Source organism: Capricornis sumatraensis, chromosome 22 (genome assembly GCF_032405125.1).
Source record: "Capricornis sumatraensis isolate serow.1 chromosome 22, serow.2, whole genome shotgun sequence".
NCBI lineage: Eukaryota > Metazoa > Chordata > Mammalia > Artiodactyla > Bovidae > Capricornis > Capricornis sumatraensis.
The window spans coordinates 16,236,262-16,256,250 of NC_091090.1; the positions used below are offsets into that span (position 1 = coordinate 16,236,262).

Consider the following 19,989-nt stretch of genomic DNA (forward strand, 5'->3'; position numbering starts at 1 on the left):
TTAAAATTATAGTTTAATCAAGTGTTTTTTAAGTTGAAATATAGTTGATTTACAATGTTGTGTTTCTAGTGTACAGCAAAGTGATTGCTGTATGTATGTATATATATTATTTTTCAGATTCTTTTCCATTGTTACAAGGTATTGAATATACTTTCCTGTGCTCTACAGTAGGACCTTATTCCTTATCTGTTTTATATGTAGTAGTTTGTATTTGGTAATCCCAAACTCCTAGTTTATCACTCTCTGCCTCTTCCCCCTTGGGTAACCATGTTTGTTTTCAGTGACTGTGAGTCACTGTCTATTAGTCTATTTTGTAAATAAGTACCTGTGCATCTTTTTTTTTAGTTTCCACATCACAGTAATATTGTGGGATATTTGTCTTTGTCCGACTTCCTTCACTTAGTATGATAATCTCTAGGTCCATTCATGTTGTTGCAAATGGCATTATTCATTCTTTTAAAGTTGTCTACAGAGAATCACTTGGTGTGGGAAGCCTCTCCCTTCCACGTGGTTTATTTTAATAATTAAAAATGTATTTAGTTATGGCTGTGCTCGATCTTTGTTGTTGTGTGGGCTCTTCTTGTTGCGGGGAGGGGGCTACTCTTCACCGCGTGTGTGGGCTTCTTACTGCGGTGGCTGCTCTTGTTGCAGAGCACAGGGCTCTGGGGCGTGCCGGCTTCCATAGCTGCACAGGCTCCAGAGCACGGGCTACGGAGCTGGGTGCGTGGGCTTTGTTGCTCCGCAGAATTTGGGTTCTTCCTGGACCAGGGATTGAATCCAAACCTCCTGCATTGGTAGGCAGATGCTTTACTACTGAGCCACTGGGAAGCCCTATTGCACTCTTTCTTATGACTGATATTCCAGTGTGTGTGTGTGTGTGTGGGTGTGTATGCACACACCACATCTTCGTTTACCTGGGCATTTTTTTAATGTTGAGTTGTGTGAGTTCTTTTTATGTTTTGTATTGTAACCCCTTATCAGATACATTGTTTGCAACTATCTCCCTCCCGTTCAGTCGGCTGCCTTTTTGTTTTGTTGGTAGTCTCCTTTGCTGTGCAAAAGCTTTTTAGCTTTTGATCTAGTACCATCTGTTTAGTTTTTTGTTTCCCTTCTCTAAGGAAATATGTCCCCCCAAAATTGCTGAGACTGGTATCAAAGAGCATACTACCTGGCTTTTCTTCTAGAAGTTTTATGGTTTCAAGTATTACTTATATTTAAGTCTTAAATCCATTTTGGGTTTATTTTTGTATAAGGAGTGAGAAAGTAGGCCATTGTGATTCTTTCACATGTAGCTCTCCAGTTTTCCCAACACCATTTATTGAAGAAGCTGTCTTTCCCCCAGTCTATATTCTTGCCTCCTTGGTCATAGCTTAATTGCCCATATTTCCTAGTTTGAAATTAGGGAGCATGACACTCCCAGCTTGGTTCTTCTTCTGAAGATTATTTTGGCTATTTGAGGTCTTTTATGGTTTCATACAGATTTTAGAATTATTTGTTCTAGTTCTGTAAAAAATGCCATTGGTATTTTGATAGGGTTTGCATTGACTGTAGATTGCCTTAGGTGGTGTGGTCATTTTCTTCCGGTATCTTCACTATATCTTTCCATTTGTTTTTGTTATCTTCAGTCTCTTGAATGAATCAGTGTCTTATAGTTTTATGAGTACTGGTCTTTTACCTCTTGGTTTACCTCTTAGAGTTAGATTTATTTGTAGGTATTTTATCTTTTTGATGCAATTGTAAATGGTATTGTTTTCTTAATTTCTTTTTCTGATAGTTTGTTGTTAGTGTATAGAAATGCAACAGATTTCAATTTATTAATTTTGCTCTTTTTTTTGGCCGCACCTCATGGCATCTTAGTTCCCCAACCATATGTCCCCAGGAGGAGTCCCAGTGGCCTCCTGTCTCTCAGGGAGGCTCTCTAATTTAAAGATCGGCAGGTGGGTCTCACCCAGACTCCTCTCAAATCACCATCTGAGTGCTGGGACTTGGGGTGTGTGAGGGTTTGCAGGTGCCCTTAAGAGTCTGTTTCCTGCAGCCCTGCAGCTCTCTTGCGCAGAGTCCCTGGTCGGGGAGTCCCATCCAGGGCTCGGATGCCTCAGTCCTTGGGGAGAACCCCTGCAGTCGTGGTCCTCTTTCCATTTGTGAGTTACCCACACAGGGCTTTGGGTGTTGTCTACACCTCATCTCTGCCCCTCATACCCATCTCATTGTGATTTCTTCTTTATATCTGGAAAATCTTTTCTGCCGGTTTTCACGAGGTACTCACAGATAGATGGTCTGATCAGTTTAGTTCAGTCGCTTAGTCGTGTCCGACTCTTTGCGACTCCATGGACTGCAGCACACCAGGGCTCCCTGTCCATCACCAACTCACGGAGTTTACTCAAACTCATGCCCTTTGAGTGGGTGATGCCATCCAACCATCTCATCCTCTGTCGTCCCCTTTTCCTCCCGCCTTCAATCTTTCCCAGCATCAGCGTCTTTTCAAATGAGTCAGCTCTCCACATCAGGTGGCCAACGTGTTGGAGTTTTAGCTTCAACATCAGTCCTTCCAATGAATACTCGGGACTGATCTCCTTTAGGATGGACTGGTTGGATCTCCTTGCAGTCCAAGGGACTCTCAAGAGTCTTCTCCAACACCACAGTTCAAAAGCATCAGTTCTTCAGTGCTCAGCTTTCTTTATAGTCCAACTCTCACATCCATACATGACTACTGGAAAAACCATAGCTTTGATGAGACGGACCATTGTTGGCAAAGTAATATCTCTGCTTTTTAATAGGCTATCTAGGTTGATCATAACTTTCCTTCCAAGGAGTAAGCGTCCTTTAATTTCATGGTTTCATTCACCATCTGCAGTGATTTTGGAGCCCCAAAAAATAGTCTGACACTGTTTCCCATCTATTTTCCATGAAGTGATGGGACTGGATGCCATGATCTTTGTTTTCTGAATGTTGAGCTTTAAGTCAGCTTTTTCACTCTCTTCTTTCACTTTCATCAAGAGGCTCTTTAGTTCTTCTTCACTTTCTGCCATAAGGGTGGTGTCATCTGTATATCTGAGGTTATTGATATTTCTCCTGGCAATCTTGATTCTAGCTTGTGCTTCATCCAGCACAGCATTTCTCATGATGTACTCTGCATATAAGGTAAATAAGCAGGGTGACAATATACAGCCTTGACGTACTCCTTTCCCGATTTGGAACCAGTCTGTTCCATGTCCAGTTCTAACTATTGCTTCCTGACCTGCATACAGATTTCTCAAGAGGTAGGTCAGTTGGTCTGGTATTCCCATTTTGTTCAGAATTTTCCAGTTTATTGTGATCCACACAGTCAAAGGCTTTGGCATAGTCAATAAAGCAGAAATAGATGTTTTCCTGGAACTCTCTTGCTTTTTTGATGATCCAGCGGATGTTGGCAATTTGATCTCTGGTTCCTCTGCCTTTTCTGAAACCAGCTTGAACATCTGGAAGTTCATGGTTCACGTATTGCTGAAGGCTGGCTTGGAGAATTTTGACCATTACTTTACTAGTGTGTGAGATGACTGCAATTGTGCAGTAGTTTGAGCATTCTTTGGCATTGCCCTTCTTTGAGATTGGAATGAAAACTGACCTTTTCCAGTCCTGTGGCCACTGCTGAGTTTTCCAAATTTGCTGGCATATTGAGTGCAGCACTTTCACAGCATCATCTTTTAGGATTTGAAACAGCTCAACTGGAATTCCATCACCTCCACTAGCTTTGTTTGTAGTGATGCTTCCTAAGGTCCACTTGACTTCACATTCCAAGATGTCTGGCTCTAGGTGAGCCATCACACCATCGTGATTATCTGGGTCATGACGATCTTTTTTGTACAGTTCTGTGTATTCTTGCCACCTCTTCTTAATATCTTCTGCTTCTGTTAGGTCCATACCATTTCTGTCCCTTTATTGAGCCCATCTTTGCATGAAATGTTCCCTTGGTATCTCTGATTTTCTTGAAGAGATCTCTAGTCTTGCCCATTCGATTGTTTTTCTCTATTTCTTTGCATTGATCACTGAGGCAGGCTTTCTTATCTCTCCTTGCTATTGTGTGGAACTCTGCATTCAAATGGGTATCTTTCCTTTTCTCTTTTGCTTTTTGCTTCTCTTCTTATGACAGCTATTTGTAAAGCCTCCTCAGACAGCCATTTTGCTTTTTTGCATTTCTTTTCCATGGGGATGGTCTTGATCCCTGTCTCCTGTACAATGTCACGAACCTCCATCCTTAGTTCATCAGGCACTCTATCAGATCTAGTCCCTTAAATCTATTTCTCACTTCTACTGTATAATCATAAGGGATTTGATTTAAGTAATACCTGAATAGTCTAGTGGCTTTCCCTACTTTCTTCAATTTAAGTCTGAATTTGGCAATAAGGAGTTCATGATCTGAGCCACAGTCAGCTCCCAGTCTTGTTTTTGCTGACTGTGTATAGAGCTGCTCCGTCTTTGGATGCAAAGAATATAATCCATCTGATTTCGGTGTTGACCATCTGGTGATGTCGATGTGTAGAGTCTTCTCTTGTGTTGTTGGAAGAGGGTGTTTGCTGTGACCAGTGCGTTCTCTTGGCAAAACTCTATGAGCCTTTGCCCTGCTTCATTTTGTACTTCCAAGGCCAAATTTGCCTGTTACTCCAGGTGTTTCTTGACTTCCTACTTTTGCATTCCAGTCCCCTATAATGAAAAGGACATCTTTTTTTGGTGTTAGTTCTAGAAGGTCTTGTAGATCTTCATAGAACCATTCAATTTCAGTTTCTTCAGCATTACTGGTTGGGGCATAGGCTTGGATCACCGTGTTATTGAATGGTTTGCCTTGGAAATGAACAGAGATCATTCTTTCACTTTTGAGATTGAATCCAAGTACTGCATTTCGAACTCGTTTGTTGACTATGATGGCCACTCCATTTCTTCTAAGGGATTCCTGCCCACAGTAGCAGATATAATGGTCATCTGAATTAAATTCACCCATTCCAGTCTATTTTAGTCGCTGATTCCTAAAATGTTGACATTCACTCTTGACATCTCCTGTTTGACCACTTCCAATTTGCCTTGATTCATGGACCTGACATTCCAGGTTCCTGTGCTGTAATTTTGGTGTCCCATGTGAAGAGGTGAGCTCCGGGTTTTACTGTGCCATCTTGACAGACCTCCCTTTGCCCACTGTTAAATTGATTTGCTTGATTTTTGTTGTTTAGTTATAGAAATTCTTAATACATTCTGGGTATTAATCTCTTAATCAGATGTATGATTCAAAAATATTTTCTTGTATTCTGTGGGGTTTTGTTTTTGTTTTTTACTGTACTGATTATGCCGTTTGCACAGAAGTTTTATATTTTGATATAGTCCAGTTTATCTGTTTTTTCTTTTATTGCCTGTGCTTCTGGTGTCATTCAAGAAATCCATCGCTAAATCCAGTGTCGTGAAGCTTTTCTCCGTGTTTTCTTTTGAGAGAAAGAAAAGTTTTAGAGTTTTATTTCTTATGTTTAGGTCTTTGATCCATTTTGAATTGATTTTTGTAGGTAACGTGAAGTAAGTGTCTAACTGTATTCTTTTGCATGTGGATATTGAGTTTTCCCAACATTAGTTGTTGAAGACTATCTATATGCATTCCCCATGGAATGATCTTGGCACTCTTTTTGAAAATCATTTGATCATACATGTGAGGGTTTATTTCCGAGCTCTCTATTCTGTTCCATTGGTCTTGATGCCAGTACCATACTTTTTTACTGTAGTGTTGTAGTAAGTGTTTTTGAACTGAGGATATATGAGCCCCCAGCTTTGTTCTTCATTTGCAGTATTGTTTTGGCTATTTGGGGTCCCCTGAGTTTCCATATGATTTTTAGGATGAGTTTTTCTATTTCTGCAAAAACTGCCCCTGGGATTTTGGTAGAGATTGCATCGAATCTGCAGATCGCTTTGGGTAGTGTTGTCCTGTTAACAACATTAAGTGTTCCAGTCCGTGAGCACAGCATGCCCTTCCATTTATTTATCCATCTTTCATTTTCTTCAGCAGGGTTACACAGCTTTCAGTGTACAAATCTTTCACTTCTTGATTTAATTTATTCCTCAGTATTTTATTCTTTTTGATGCTGTTGTAGATGGAGTAGTTAACTTCATTTCCAGATTGTTTGTTGTTAGTGTGTAGAAATGTGACTGATTATTATAACTTTTTTTTGTGGAATCTTCAGAGTTTTTTGCATAACAGATGTCATCTGCAAACTGAGATAATTTTACTTATTCCTTTTCAATTTGATTGCCAAGAAGTTTTAAATTTTGATGTTGAAATCCAATTTATCAATTTTTTATTTTTGTTGGTGATTCTTGTCTAAAAAACTTTCACTGTACTAAAGTAATGAAAATATTCTGACTAGAGTATCAGTCGGAAGTTTCACCTAGAAGTTTTATTTAGGTTCTTTAGTCTTTCAGCAGTTTTATAGTTTTCAGTATAATGATGTTACACATCTTTTGTTAAATTTATTTGTAAGAATTTTATGGGTATGTAAATGGTGTTTTAAAATTTTTATTTTCTAATTGTTCATTACTAGTGTATGGAAATACAGTAGAGTTTTGTATATTGATTACATATTTTGTGTGAATGCTTCATTTACTTATTAGTTCTAGTAGCTTGGTAGATTCCTTAAGATTTTTTACGTATATAACCATATCTTCTGCAAGTAAATAATTTTTTGCTTTCCTTTCCAATTTGAATGTCTTTTAATGTCCATTGACAGATGAATAGATAAATATATATAGTCCTTTATTTACATATACACCTAAAGGAATTAAAAAGATTAATAAAGGGAAATTTATAGCATTTAAATATATATATTTGTGGTTGTTCAGTTGCTCAGTCATGTCTGATTCTGTGGCTTTCTTGTCCTGCATTATCTCCCAGAGTTTGCTCAAACTATGTCCACTGAGTTTGGATGCCATCCAACCATCTCACCAAAATTCTAAAGATTACACATTTATAGATTAATACCCCTCATGAGCCTATACAGAAAAATCCTCCCTTGGTGGCTCAGTGGTAAAGAATCCACCTGCCACTGGAGGAGACATGGGTTTGATCCCTGATCCAGGAAGAGCCCACAAGCCATGGAGCAACCAAGGAGGTGCACCCCCAGTCTAGAGCCTGTGTGCTAGAGCCCGGGAGCCGCAACTGGAGGGCAGCCCCTGCTCTCCGGAGCTAGACAGAAGCCTGCACAGCAGCAAAGACCCACACAGCCAAAAACGTAAAGGAAACTGTTTAAAAATTAGTAAATCACATCTGGCAATGTGTAAGAGTAATGCTCATGATCAACTGGAGTTTATCTAAAAATGCAAGATTTGTGTACCTTTTGAAAACCATTTTTTGTACTTCACTGTATTAAAGGAATAAAGAGGAAAAATAATATAATAATTTTGATAGATCCAGAAAGAATATTCAACAAAATTAAACATCTACTCATGATTAAAAACTCACAAACTAGTCATAGTGATAAACTAGCCATGGGGATAGACTAGTCATAGTGATAAACTAGCCGTGGGGATAAACTTTGTCAGTGTGTCATGTGTCCTTTTTCCTCTGACTGCTTTCAAGATTTTCCCTTTATATTTTGTCAGTTAGTCTATGACACAGGAGGCAAGAATATACATTGGAGAAAAAACGGTCTCTGTGTCTTTGTGTCTCTGTGACAGTGATGCTGGAAAAACTGGTGAGCTACATGTAAAAGAATGAAATTAAAACATTTTCTCACGCCATATACCAAAATAAACTCAAAATGGATTAAAGACCTACATTTAAGACCATAAACCATAAATCTAGAAGAAAACAAGGGCAGAATACTCTGACATAAAGAGTAGAGATTTTAGAGTGGAGGGATCAGGCCCTAAGGCAAAGAAAGCAAAAATAGAGAAATGAGACCTAATTAAAGTTAAAAACTTTTGCACAGCAAAGGAAACCAACCAAATGAAAAGACAGCCTATTGAATGGGAGGAAATATTTGCAAATGTTAAGACTGATAAAGGGTTAATATGCAAAATATATAAATAATTCATATAATTCAATAGCAATTAAAAAACAACCCAATTAAAAATGGGCAGAAGACTCAAATAGACATTTTTCCAAGGAAGACATATAGATGGCCAACAGGTATATGAAAAAATGCTCAACATCACTAATAATCAGAATGCAAATTAAATGTGATCACCTTGCACCTGTCAGAATGGCCATCATCAGAGTCTACAGATAACAAATGTTGATGAGGAAGTGGAGAAAAGGAAACCCTAGTACACTGTTGATGGGTCCACACAAACTGAAATATCACAGTCATTAAAAAAAAAGAATGAAATTCTGCTATTTGCCACAATATGGATGGACCTCGAGCAGTGGAACTTAGTGAAATCAGTCAGACAGATAAGTTATCATTTATATGTGGAATCAAAAAAATAAATAATAAAACAGAAAGTGACTGATAGAGAACAAACTATTGGGTTACCAGTAGGGAGAGGGAGGATGGGAGGGGCAAGATAGGGGATTAAGAGGTACAGACTACTATGTGTAAAATATATAAGCTACAGGGATATATAGCCAGTATTTTATAATAACTTTAAATAGAGTATAATATATAAAAATTTGATTTACTATGTTGTATACCTGCAACTAACATTGTAAATCAACTATACTTCTGTAAATCAGCTAAATAATACCATTTATCTCTAATATATTTTTCATTTCTAGAATTTTTGCTTTTGAAAAACAGTTTTTATATATCTCTGCCAGTATTTTTCCATCTTTTTAAGTATATTATACCTTTTTCACTAGATCCTTTAACATATGTTTCAGTTATTTTAAAGGTCTTGTCTGATAATTTCAACATTTGGATCATCTCTTGGTCTTGTTCTGTTGGACTGTTTTCCCTCTCTTGTCAGTGGGTCACATTTTCTTGCTTTATCATGTCTCACTTTTTAAATGAAAAATTTGTCTCTAAGAGTCGTGGCGGCTAAGCAGTAAGGGTGGCTCTTAGCGCAGGTGAGTCAGTTTAGTGTGTACTTGAACTGAGTCTGCTCTGTGTTGCTGCTCCATTTAGAATCAGGTCAGGGAATTCCTGGTGGTCCCGTGGTGAGGACTCTAATTGAAAGGCTGCAGGTTTGGGGATCCCTGCTTGAGGAACTAAGATCCTACAAACTGCACAACGCAGCCCAAAAAATCATTTCACTACGGCTTTCAGTTTTGTTTTTTTTTTAATTTATTTGGTTGCTCTGGGTCTTTGTTGCTGCTAGCGTGCTTTCTCTAGTTGTGGTGAGAGGGGGCTACTCTTTGTTGAGGTGCTCGGGCTTCTCATTGCAGCGGCATCTCGTTGCAGAGCACGGCCTCTAGGCACATGGGTTTCAGTAGTTGCGACTTGCAGGCTCTCGAGCTTGGGTTCGGTGGTTGTGGCGCAAAGTCTTAGCTGCTCTGCGGAATGTGGGATATTTCTGGACCAGGGATCGAACCCATGTCCCCTGCATTGGCCAGTGGATTCTTATCCACTGTACCACAGGGAAGTGCTCAAATTTTTAAGAATGAGATCAGAACCTTCCTTTTGGCTGGGCTTGGGATCTGAGTGTCTGGAGGGTTTGACTCAGTTCTGTTTCACCCTAAGTTTTCATCAGGTCCATGTAACTGTACCTTAAGGGTATGGTCAGAGGGGTTCTTTTTTGACTCTACCCCTTCCCCAAACGTAGATGCCCACTGCTCTGGCTAAACTTCTCTGTCCCGATGACCGTAGGCTGTCTTTTTTGGTAATCCTTCTGAGATAAAATCCTTTTTTTTTTTTAATTCCAGCCACTGTAGTCTGCAGATCAAAGCTCTGGCCAAAATCCGTGCCTTTGTGCAAGACACGTGAGTGTTGCCCTTTCCAGAATCCACCTATTTCAAGGGAAGATCTTTGTTTTGTTCCCCACCCCCCAACCCCAACTCTTCACTTCATTTCTATGAACATTTAAAAATACCTACTTTTTAAATCTCATACTTTACCTTATTCTGTGAAGGATGCCAAAGAAGCATATGGCATGAACCTCAGCCTCAAAGCTTTACGTTGTCTTTGGACAGATAAGAGTGACCCAGGCAAAGGATACAGGAAAAATTGTTACCAGTGCATCAGAGAATATAGAGGGGCATGTGTAGAAGATCTGATGTTCAGGGGACATAAAGAGTGATGTTCAGGCAAGGAGAGGGAGGCCTGGTCAAAGAAAACCTCTGGTGGGGGTGAGCAGAAGCTCGTCCAGCTTTCTCGGGCATGGTGACGTCCACGGGATGGACTTACTGTGGCCTGTGTCAAGAAAGCAACCAGTGTGTTCTGATGGGTACTTGGAAGAAGGGTGTTTGGGGACCCTGCCATCCAGGGTGGTCAGGAGGGTGGCTCCTCCCTTCCCTTGGTGGTTGAACAAGGAGATCGTCTCGTTTCCTGTGCCCCTGTGCGCTCATTTCCCGGAGACAGAGCCGTGTGAATGTTACAAGCACCTTGAGTAAGGGCGGCTTGGCCTCATGTGGGCATGCACATGTTCATTCACACGACTTCCTCTCCCTGGGGTTCTGATGGGCATGCAGGAGGCACACTCCTTGTACAGAGGTTTCCGTCATTTACTGGCTTCATTTTCCCAGGACCCTGATCGAGCCTCGGCAGGCAGAGATCCGGAAAGAGTGCCTCCGGCTCTGGGGGGTGAGTGTCCCCCCACCCAGTTTTGCTCCAGGGCAGGGCAGCTTTCGAGAAGACTGGGACCGACTCCCAGCCTGGCCAGCCCCCACAGCACTCAAGAGTTGGACGTCTCAGCACTGTCGGGAGTTACTTCATTGGCTCTTTCACTCCTAGTTTAGCCCCGCAGACTGGTCACAAAGGACAAGGGTGGTGGGTGAACAGGCCTGTTTCCTGCTGGTGGCCCTGGGTAGCAGTATTGACCACAGAGAGCCCCAGAGAAAGGTAAATGCCTTTGAAGGAGTGTTACCACAAGGCCTGAAAGGGAGCAGTGACTGAATTGGCCACCCCAGCCCCCCTTTCCAGCTTCCTTGGGTGCCATTTCTTCTTGCCCAGTCTGAGCCTTTGTGTAGGCTCACACACAACCCTGATCAAAAGTGCACTTGAAAACCGAAGTTCTTTGCTTTCTTGTTTCAGATCCCAGACCAGGCTCGAGTTGCTCCTTCTTCCACAGACCCCAAATCTAAGTTCTTCGAGCTCATCCAGGTAAGCTTGGTGTCTGGTGAAAATAGAGTTAGAAAGGCCTGATAAGAGGTGGTATCACTGAGACCCCTGGTGCCTGGCCTCCAGGGGGCTTGTGCAGGTACCATGTGGGGTTCAGCGGTGGGCTGAGACCTCCTACAGGCGGGGACTTTTGGTGAGAGTGTTGAGTTCCCGCAGAGCCCACCAGGCTGCCTGAAGATTCTTGGCCTGAGATGTGTTGTGATCAGCATTCCCACTGCCCCAAGTGTGGTACTGGCTCTTACTCCCTGGCAAGTTTAGGGTGCCATGTGCCTGCAGGGGAGGCGTGAAGTGTGAGGTGATCTTAGGCCGGGAGCTGGTCAGAGGGGCAGGAGGGGCTGCCAGAGAGCTCCACAGTGGAGCGGCCCAGACCTAGGCTCTGTTTCTGGTGAGTGGTCTCCGGAATTGTGCCCTGTGTTTTCCTGCCACCTGAATTCCAGCTTTTCCCTGGGCTTCATTTAAATCTGGCCCAAATCTTGAGCTGTTGTGCAGGTCAGGGACTGGAGAATGAGGTTCAAGATGGCCTCACAAAAACAGCATGTGTAAACTTTTCTGAACCAGGTGGAGAGATCACCTAACTACTTTCAAATCAACTGCTTGCAAGTCTTTGCTTTCAGTTTTATTGAAAGGGAGGCTTTTATATTCTGGTGACATTTCCTTATAGCTCTGGTAAATCGATCTGTACTCAGGGACTCGGTGTTCTTTGCTTTTCCAGCCTCTTCTAATAGGTCCTAAAGGAACACTCCAAGCAGATGGAATTAGATCCCAGTTTGTTCCTGGTTAGGTAGAACAGGGGGCATGTTTCACAGAGCAAGTGCTTCCTGTCCCCGCCCACCCCCGCCCCCCAGCCTGTCCTGACCTCTGCCCCCAACCCCCAGGCCCCCGTCCTGAGCGCCTGTCCCTCTCCCCAACCCAGCTGTGTTTTCTCTGCCCTGGGGCTGCAGGGCACTGAGATTGACATCTTCAGCTATAAGCCCACGCTGCTGACTGCCAAGACCCTGGAGAAGATCCGCCCAGTGCTCGACTACCGCTGCATGGTGTCTGGCAGCGAGCAGAAGTTCCTCATCGGCCTGGGGGTAAGTCTGCAGCTGGTTCCCTCCCAGGCTTGAGTGGTGGAACCGTGCTGTCTGTCTGTGGGAATCTGGACAGCCGCCTGCCACACTTGGTGCGTGTTTGCTTGGCACTGAGGAGCTGACGCTTTGACCCCAGGGAACGTATTTCTTGAAACTTCCCTTCCTTTCCGCCTCTGTTACCCATGTCATTCGTTCTTTCGCTTACTCACGTATTTGCTTGTTCACTTTGGTGCACTGCTGACGGGAGTACTGCCTCCTCCTGGTGACGTGGCGCCTCCCGGGCTAGCAGGACGGTCGGCAGGCTCGGCGGCTCGAGCCCCGGCAGCCGTTTCTTTGCAGCACCGCCCCCACCCCTGCCTCCCCTGTCTCGCAGACACCGCCTGTCCTTACTCGGGTGCCTTTGGAGTCCCACGTGAGGTGAGGGAACGCCTCCGCAGGTCTGTGTCTGCCTCACCGCTCTCCCCGCTCTGACTGCTCTTCCTGTATAGTTTCTCTCTTCTTCCTCGCTTCCCTTCTGTGTCCTCTTACCTTTTCTCATTTTCTCTCTTCACTGTCTCTCTCTGCTCTGCTCTCTGGATCTTTCACTAAGCCCTCTTCACACATAGACCAAGCTGGGTCTTTCCTGAGGGCCTCTGATCAGGACTCAGGCCTCCTGAATGGTGGCGGGACCGAGTCAGAGCGCGCCTCTTCCGCCGAGGCAGCGGAGGACAACACTGCCCTCCTCGTGTATGAAGTGTCACCAGCTCCTTTCTCCAGACCTCCTCAGCATCTCCAGCCCCATCAGCTTGGAGCCACCAACTGAGAGCCTTTTTGAGAACTGGCCTCTCACCGCTCAGTCCCTATTCTGCCTGACCTAACCTTTTCTCTCTGCCCATAGAAGTCTCAGATCTACACGTGGGATGGCCGCCAGTCAGACCGCTGGGTCAAGCTGGATCTGAAGACAGAACTACCCCGGGATACTCTGCTCTCTGTGGAGATTGTCCATGAGCTCAAAGGGGAGGTCAGAGGTGGTTCTGCTTGCGTGTTGTGGCTCTGCCATCTAGGGACCTGAGACACAGCTGGGCTTGGCCCTTCACTGCCTCCCACCACATACACATCCCGAGTTGACTGGCTTACACTGCACGTGGCTGTTGACAGGGCCCAGGGCCCAACGAAGGCTTTGTGATCATTCCTCCTCCTCCAGTAGTTGCTTTAAACCAGCGTGTTCAGGTAGGAAGGCTCACAGTCTCCTTCTGTGCAGGAAATCTCAATCATCTCTGGGCAGCAAAGGCCCTAGTCAACCTGCCGTGTAGTTTTTAGATATTGTTACTGACCGAGGATCCCTTGGGAAGGAAGCAACTTCTTATTTCCCTTGAGCTTTGGGTATTACCACCACACACATAACTTTCAGAACAGTCAGTGGGAGTAGAGGGGCAGAGTGGGAAGCCAGCTCCTCCCAGAGCACCATGGTGGCAGTCTCACTGGGTCTGAGATTTAAGGGGGCTGGTCCAGCACCTCAGATCTCTTGTCTGCTCAGAAGCCTGGGCCAGTCTGGGGCTGAGCATCTACTGGGAGGGAGGTGAGAGAAGTGTGTTCAGAGCACCTCCCCCCAGCTCTAGGTAGAATGGAGGCCAGCAGGCCACCTTGGGCGGAGTGGGCCCCAGGCCAGTGCCTGGCGGGGTGGGCATTGTCCTTGTCCTTCTAGGGGAAGGCCCAGCGGAAGATAAGTGCGATCCACATCCTTGATGTCCTTGTGCTGAACGGCAGTGACGTGCGGGAGCAGCACTTTAACCAACGGTCTGACCGGGGCCCTGGGGGCAGAGGGGGAGGTGGGCCGGGGCGATGCTATGGCTGCGGCCTCTGTGGCTTGGCTCCTCACTCAGGTCTTCTCTGCTTAAGAACATCCTTAGTTTCCCTCTTCTGTCCACTAGCTGGTTCCAAGGGCAGGGTGAGAAGTTGGTGTTGGCACTTTCATTCACCAGGGACAACCCTTGATTTCATAGATACCAGCACACTCCACTTTGCCGCCGTTTAGATCAGGAGTGATGTTTGCTTTAAGGTTGAGCGAGAGGGTGACCTTATGGGGAGAGGGAGGGTCTTCTCCTCTGAAGAATGTGTTCTGTGCTTGGTGGCTCCACCTAAGTCAGTTCACCTGGGTCCCACAATTCCCACTCTGGTTCACGGATGGATGCTAATCAGTTGTTTAAAGGGAGTTACAGAACACCCTTACACCACCATGCTGCTGGCATCACTCCTGAGCTGGCTCATCTGAGTTGGGTGCATTGTGGGATCAGTGGTTTGGGGTGAAGGAGCAGACGTTTACAATAAAGATGACCCTTGAAGTTCTGCTGGAGGTGACTGACCACAGGGCAGGAGGGGGCCTCCAGGGGGACGCGGGTGCCGCCTCTTAGAGCAGCTTTGCTGCAGATTCAGGAGTGTCCTCCCACTGGTGCCATGAAGATGCTCTGGGGGTGGGGGTCCTGGTAGAGGTACCCTTACTTGCCTCTGAGAGACTCCGTTGGATTGTAGGATTCAGCTTGCTGAGAAATTTGTGAAAGCTGTTTCTAAGCCCAGTCGGCCTGACATGAATCCCATCAGGTGAGCGTATCACCTCTCCCCCCATATCCGCCTTCCCCATTGCTTCTTTCTGGTTAGTGCCTGCCCCCGTCCTGTGAGGTGAGAGAGGGCTCAGTGGAGGCCAGGCCAGGCCAGCGTGAGAGGTCAGACCGCCCTGATGAGTGATGTGCTTGAGGGTCCTGGAGAGGTGCCTGCTTGCCCCAGAGTATCTCCCCGTCCCACCTGTCACAGCGGGCCAGCCTCCAGCGGAGAGACTCATCCTCGGGGTTCAGGTGCCCTCATTTCAGATGCACGCGCTTCTGAGGGCGCTAACACACCTGTGAGCCACACATCCGTGCTTGGGTATCATTAGCATATCCATCCTGGCCTTTTCATTTGTTTCAGGTAAGAAAAGGGTGCTGAGGGAATGGGAGTTTTTGAACGTGATAAAGAGAAGGGTGGTTTGAAGTAATGGGATCCTTGGTGCATGGAAAGAAGGCCACGGTTTGTTGCCATGTGAGGTGATATGAAAGGTCCAGACCCTGTGGGAGGCAAGGAGGATGAGAACAGTCAGTAGATAGATGGAGAACAGACTTTTCCAGTCTGGGCTGAGGTCTGATGTTATTATCTTTGGGGCTTCGTGTGTCTAGAGACTGAAAAAATAATTTTCATTATTATTTTTAATACAGATTTACTTAGAATTAAATCCAGTAGTAAGAATGCACTTTATAGAAGTCTTCTGAAAGCCTAAGTGATTTCTTCCCGTGCTTGAAAAGGTCCTGTCTGCCAGGCACTGAGAAGCTGCTTCAGGGACCCTGCCTCTGTTGTGTGTGGTCTGGTTGCTCAGTCTCTGGGCACCTTACCCAGTAGTGGGTCCAAAGGCATGCTCGGCGGCCCCCAGGGCCGAGGGGCTGCCTGAGTGGTCTCCTCGCCCGTCACGGAAATAGGCCTGTTAGGACGATTTGGAAGTCTGCTACCCAAAGGCCTAAAATCCATGCAGACGGACCTGGACGAGAGCCTGGCCCTTAGTGTCCTGGCCTCTGGTGCTGGGCACGTGAGGCTGTAACACTGACAGGGACATCGCCTCCAGACCTTCCTCTCCCTCCCTCCTGTCCTCCTCAGCCGTGGCTCTGCTTCCCAGTTGCCCTGGGTCAGGCTCCAGGGTGCTTGGCAGCTGTGAACCCTAGAGCTTGTCTGTGGAGGCAGTGCCAGGCTGGGGTCCTTGTTCTTGGTGGCCTTGGTGGTGCTGGGCCTGCAGGCGCAGCCTCCTGCCTCCCCCTGCTGCCCAGACAGGTGTCCCAGGAAGCCCTCATCATCTCTGCACCTCTCTCCACAGGGTGAAGGAGGTGTACCGGCTGGAGGAGATGGAGAAGATTTTTGTTAGGTGAGTGGCTCAGCCAGGGAGCTCAGGATTTGAGGAGTTGGGGTGGGGCGTGTGGCAGCGTCCAGGACTCCTCCTCTGCTTTTCTGTAGAGATGGGTTGGGGGCGCAGCGCTGAGCGGCCCCACGGCTCCTCTAACCCCCCCTCCTTTGTCTGCATGGCTGCCTGGCAGCCAGAGGGGAGCAGGGTGGGTGCGAGTCAGGCAGAAATACAGGCTCATTGATGCTGTAACAGTTACGAGTGTCCCCACGAGAGGCAGAGCACAAGCTGCCTGAAACACTGTAAATCCAAGCCCCTGGTGCTGAGAGGGGTTGAGCCTGGGGGTTGGAGGGTCTCAGTGCTTCCTCATGTTCTCAGCCGTTGTGCGGGGTGCTTGGATCTGGGGGGCTCTTCCTGGGTGTGCCCACTGGAGCCAGACCTGGTCTCACTGCTCCTCAATTAACTCTTTAGTGGCCACGCTGAGACCATGGCTGGTGAGCTGAAGGCCTCGTGGCACTTGGGGTTTCAGATCTCACCCCAGCTGGTATAACCCTGACGCCTTGCAAACAGCAGCAACATAGCAGAGGCATGTGCCATTCCCCTGCCTCCACTGCTCAGTTGGGAGTTCAGATGCCGAGTTCTAAACCCAGCACCCCACTGTGTGACCTGGAGCAACTCAAGTCTCTGCCTCAGTCTCTCTTATGTTGAGCCAAGAGGCAAGTGGTTGGCTGGTTTTGACATTAGTCAGAGATCAGCGTCAGGACTGACTCTCTCGCTCTCTCTCTCTCACACACACACACTTCCTGTTTGCACGCCTGCTTGGGAAAATCAAGGTTAGAAATGAAGATCATTAAGGGCTCCAGTGGCACACCAAAGCTCAGCTACACAGGGCGGGATGACCGGCACTTCGTGCCCACTGGCCTCTACATCGTCAGGACGGTGAATGGTGGGTGATGAGCCCCTCCCTGACCCCCTCCCTCAGCCAGGGCGACTGGCCCACACCCTGCCAGGGCCAGAGCGCAGGGCCTCCTACTGAGGTGGGCAGAGCCAGGCTTATGTTGAGGGGGACTGTCTTCCCTGAGCTTTTGTGTCTTTGGTGGTCCTGGGGGCTGGGCTGGGGCTGGAGAGTGGGGCTCAGCTTGTACATAGGGTGTCCTTATGGCAGGAGAAGGGCCTTCCTCATGGGCAGTGGCAGATCCAGAAAGACAGACCTGGCCATTTGTATCTCCTCTCGAGTCTTCTTCCCTCTGGCTGATAGAACCCTGTTCCCTCTGCTAGCCCTGGTGGGAGGTGGGGCTGCTGAGTAGTAGTCATCTTAGGCGTCCTCCAGGAGCCCCTCTGGGCTGACGATGAGGGCTGTGTCCTCCCAGGCTGTTCTCTGCTGTCTGGGGGAGGGGCATGGAGGAACCAGAGAGGAAGGCGTGACCCATCCCTCAAGGGTCTTGTGTGTCCTTTCTGAGCCTTTGTCCCCTTCCTCCCATCAGAGCCATGGACCATGGGATTCAGCAAAAGCTTCAAGAGGAAGTTCTTCTACAACAAGAAAACCAAGAACTCTACCTTTGACCTCCCTCCAGATGCCATTGCTCCATTTCAGTAAGTAGGCCTCCTCCAGGCCTGCCCCCTCAGCAGCCCCGGGAACTCCTACCAGGATGCCAGCTCTTGGGGCACACCTGCACCCTGAGACCTACTGCTGCCCAGGCAGGGGCCTCCCCCGTGGGCAGGATGGTGGTTTCTGCAGGGTGTGTCTGGGACTGGGCAGTGAGCTCAGGGAGAGGCGGGTGATGTCAGGACTGGCTGTGAAAGTTGGGTAGGTGTCCTGGGTGTGGGAACGTGGCGAGGCCCACAGCCTTGCTCTCAGACCCAGTGTCTGTTTGCCAGACTCTTGGTCATAGGTTTAAACAGTAGCAGTAGCCCTAATGGGCCCGTAATTATTGTCACCACACTAATGCTGTTCAGCTAGAGCAGCAGAGACAGATAAGCCAGGAGTATCAGTAATGAGAGGATCCAGTAGGATGCCGATAGCAGCAGCAGCTGTGTTGCTGGAAAAGCGGATTCCGGAATGCAGGAGCGGGGTTACAGGGTATGTTTTGGCTGCCAGAGGGAATCGTTCCTGTCACAGGTGCTGGGTAGGCGGGGATCTCTTGGCCCTGTTCTCCTGGGTGTGGCCTCTGACCTCCCCTCTCCCCCAGCATCTGCTACTATGGCCGGCTCTTCTGGGAGTGGGGGGATGGCATCCGTGTGCACGAATCCCAGAAGCCCCAGGACCCAGACAAGCTGTCCAAGGAGGACGTCCTCTCCTTCATCCAGACGCACAGCGCCTGAGGGCCTGGGCACGCCCACCCTGCCCAGCGCCCTGTCGTCCAGAGCCCGGCCTTGAGGGCGGTGGCCCCTCCAGCTCCTCTGAAGAGCTCAGTTGGAGCCTTTAGAGGACACATGTTCCTTCTGTGGGACACTCTGAACTTTCCTCCCTGGACCGCTGCCTGGGAACTGTCTCCTCTGCCAGGACAGGGCTCCGTCAGCTCCTGCAGCAGGTCGAGGTCAGGGCCCAGCAGCGGACTGTCAGGGGCAGCAGGGCTCTGCCTTTCTCGCTTGTAGCGCACACTCACTTTTCTGAGTTCTGTGCATTGCCCGAGGGCGCTCGTGCCCCTGCCTTGCCCAACTTTTTATTGGGCAAACTCTGAGGGAAGAGGCCCACTGTTGTGAGCTGGCCGGAGCAGCTGCTATATAAATCAAAGTTTTGTTTCCTTGAACTTGTTCTGTTTTGATGCCAAGTTGGAGAAGACTGCCTCCTCCCCTGCCCTGCCCTGGTCTTCCCTGGAGCTCTTCGCAGCCCACACCTCTGACCATCCTGCAGGCCGGGAAGGGAAGCATGTGGACCCCGTCTGATACTACATAGGGTGCAGGTGGCATGTCTGGGAGTGGGTGTGACTGCTTCCTGGGATTGTAGAGCCTTTCTGTGCCCCAGCCCTCTCAGTGTAAACCTTGGGTAGCTCTAGAAGGGGAGGAAGCAGCCTTGAAGAGCTGTGTTTTCTGTGGCCATCAGTGGTGGCCCCCTGTAACAGGGTCCTCCAGGGTTGGGTGGCACCCAGTCCTCTGGCGATCATGGCACTCCTGGTTGCCCCAGACACCTTGCCACCCTCCTCCCTCCTTTGTTTTCTTCCCCAACAGGAGGCACAGTTGCTTTTGTTTGTCCTTATGTGGTCACTCCACGTCCTCTATCTTGGCAGGCGGAGGGGGAAGCTGGGCAGTCGCTTTGGGTGGGGGAGGGAACCTGTGGTTGTTTTTAATGGGAAATACCTCTCGGAGATGCTCACAGGGGCTCCCTAGGGCCCCATCCCAGTACTAGACTGGTTTCCATGGAGATAGAGGGCACGGAGGCGTCCCATGAGATTGGAATTGACTCCACCTCAGGGGTCTCCAGCCTGCATTCAGCCCCTCCCCCCGGTTGTCAGCAGCACCGCTGAGATGCTGTATTTCCACCCAATTCTGGGTATCAGTGTGTCTTGCAGAACCTTGGATCATTAAAGACAGACATATTTTTAACGCCTGTGTGGTTCTGTGCTGGGGCTGCTGCTGTGTGTCCTCTGTGCTTTGTGGTCTTGGGCTGGGAGGTGAAGGGGAGGAAGCTCTCCTCAGGGAAGAGGGGAGGAGAGAGGGTTGGTTTAATTAGCGCCGTGTCCGAGCTCAGGGCTCCCAGGGCAGCTGCTTGCTGCCAAAGAGGGGCCCAAGGAAGAGTCAGAAAATGCTGTGGCTCCTGTGAGAAGCAGGGGTTGGAGAATGAGACCCCACAGCCCAGGAG

General features: G+C 47.6%; 1 protein-coding gene across 3 annotated transcripts in view; it reads left to right on the forward strand.

The window, feature by feature from the left end:
• The window catches only part of CMTR1 (cap methyltransferase 1), a 59,803-nt gene extending 40,109 nt beyond the window's left edge, over nucleotides 1-19,694 (forward strand). For 2 of the 3 annotated variants that reach the window (XM_068961096.1, XM_068961098.1), the window contains 11 exons: nucleotides 9,812-9,868; nucleotides 10,631-10,688; nucleotides 11,139-11,207; nucleotides 12,167-12,298; nucleotides 13,173-13,295; nucleotides 13,980-14,071; nucleotides 14,804-14,872; nucleotides 16,167-16,214; nucleotides 17,024-17,136; nucleotides 17,675-17,783; nucleotides 18,380-19,694. In XM_068961096.1, the coding sequence (XP_068817197.1) occupies nucleotides 9,812-9,868; nucleotides 10,631-10,688; nucleotides 11,139-11,207; nucleotides 12,167-12,298; nucleotides 13,173-13,295; nucleotides 13,980-14,071; nucleotides 14,804-14,872; nucleotides 16,167-16,214; nucleotides 17,024-17,136; nucleotides 17,675-17,783; nucleotides 18,380-18,512 (1,003 nt within the window). In that variant the 3' untranslated portion in view covers nucleotides 18,513-19,694. Of the gene's footprint in view, nucleotides 1-9,811; nucleotides 9,869-10,630; nucleotides 10,689-11,138; nucleotides 11,208-12,166; nucleotides 12,299-13,172; nucleotides 13,296-13,979; nucleotides 14,072-14,803; nucleotides 14,873-16,166; nucleotides 16,215-17,023; nucleotides 17,137-17,674; nucleotides 17,784-18,068; nucleotides 18,324-18,379 lie in introns of those variants that run through there. The other variant, XM_068961097.1, reaches the window with a different exon arrangement.
• Nucleotides 19,695-19,989: the final 295 nt, after the last annotated feature.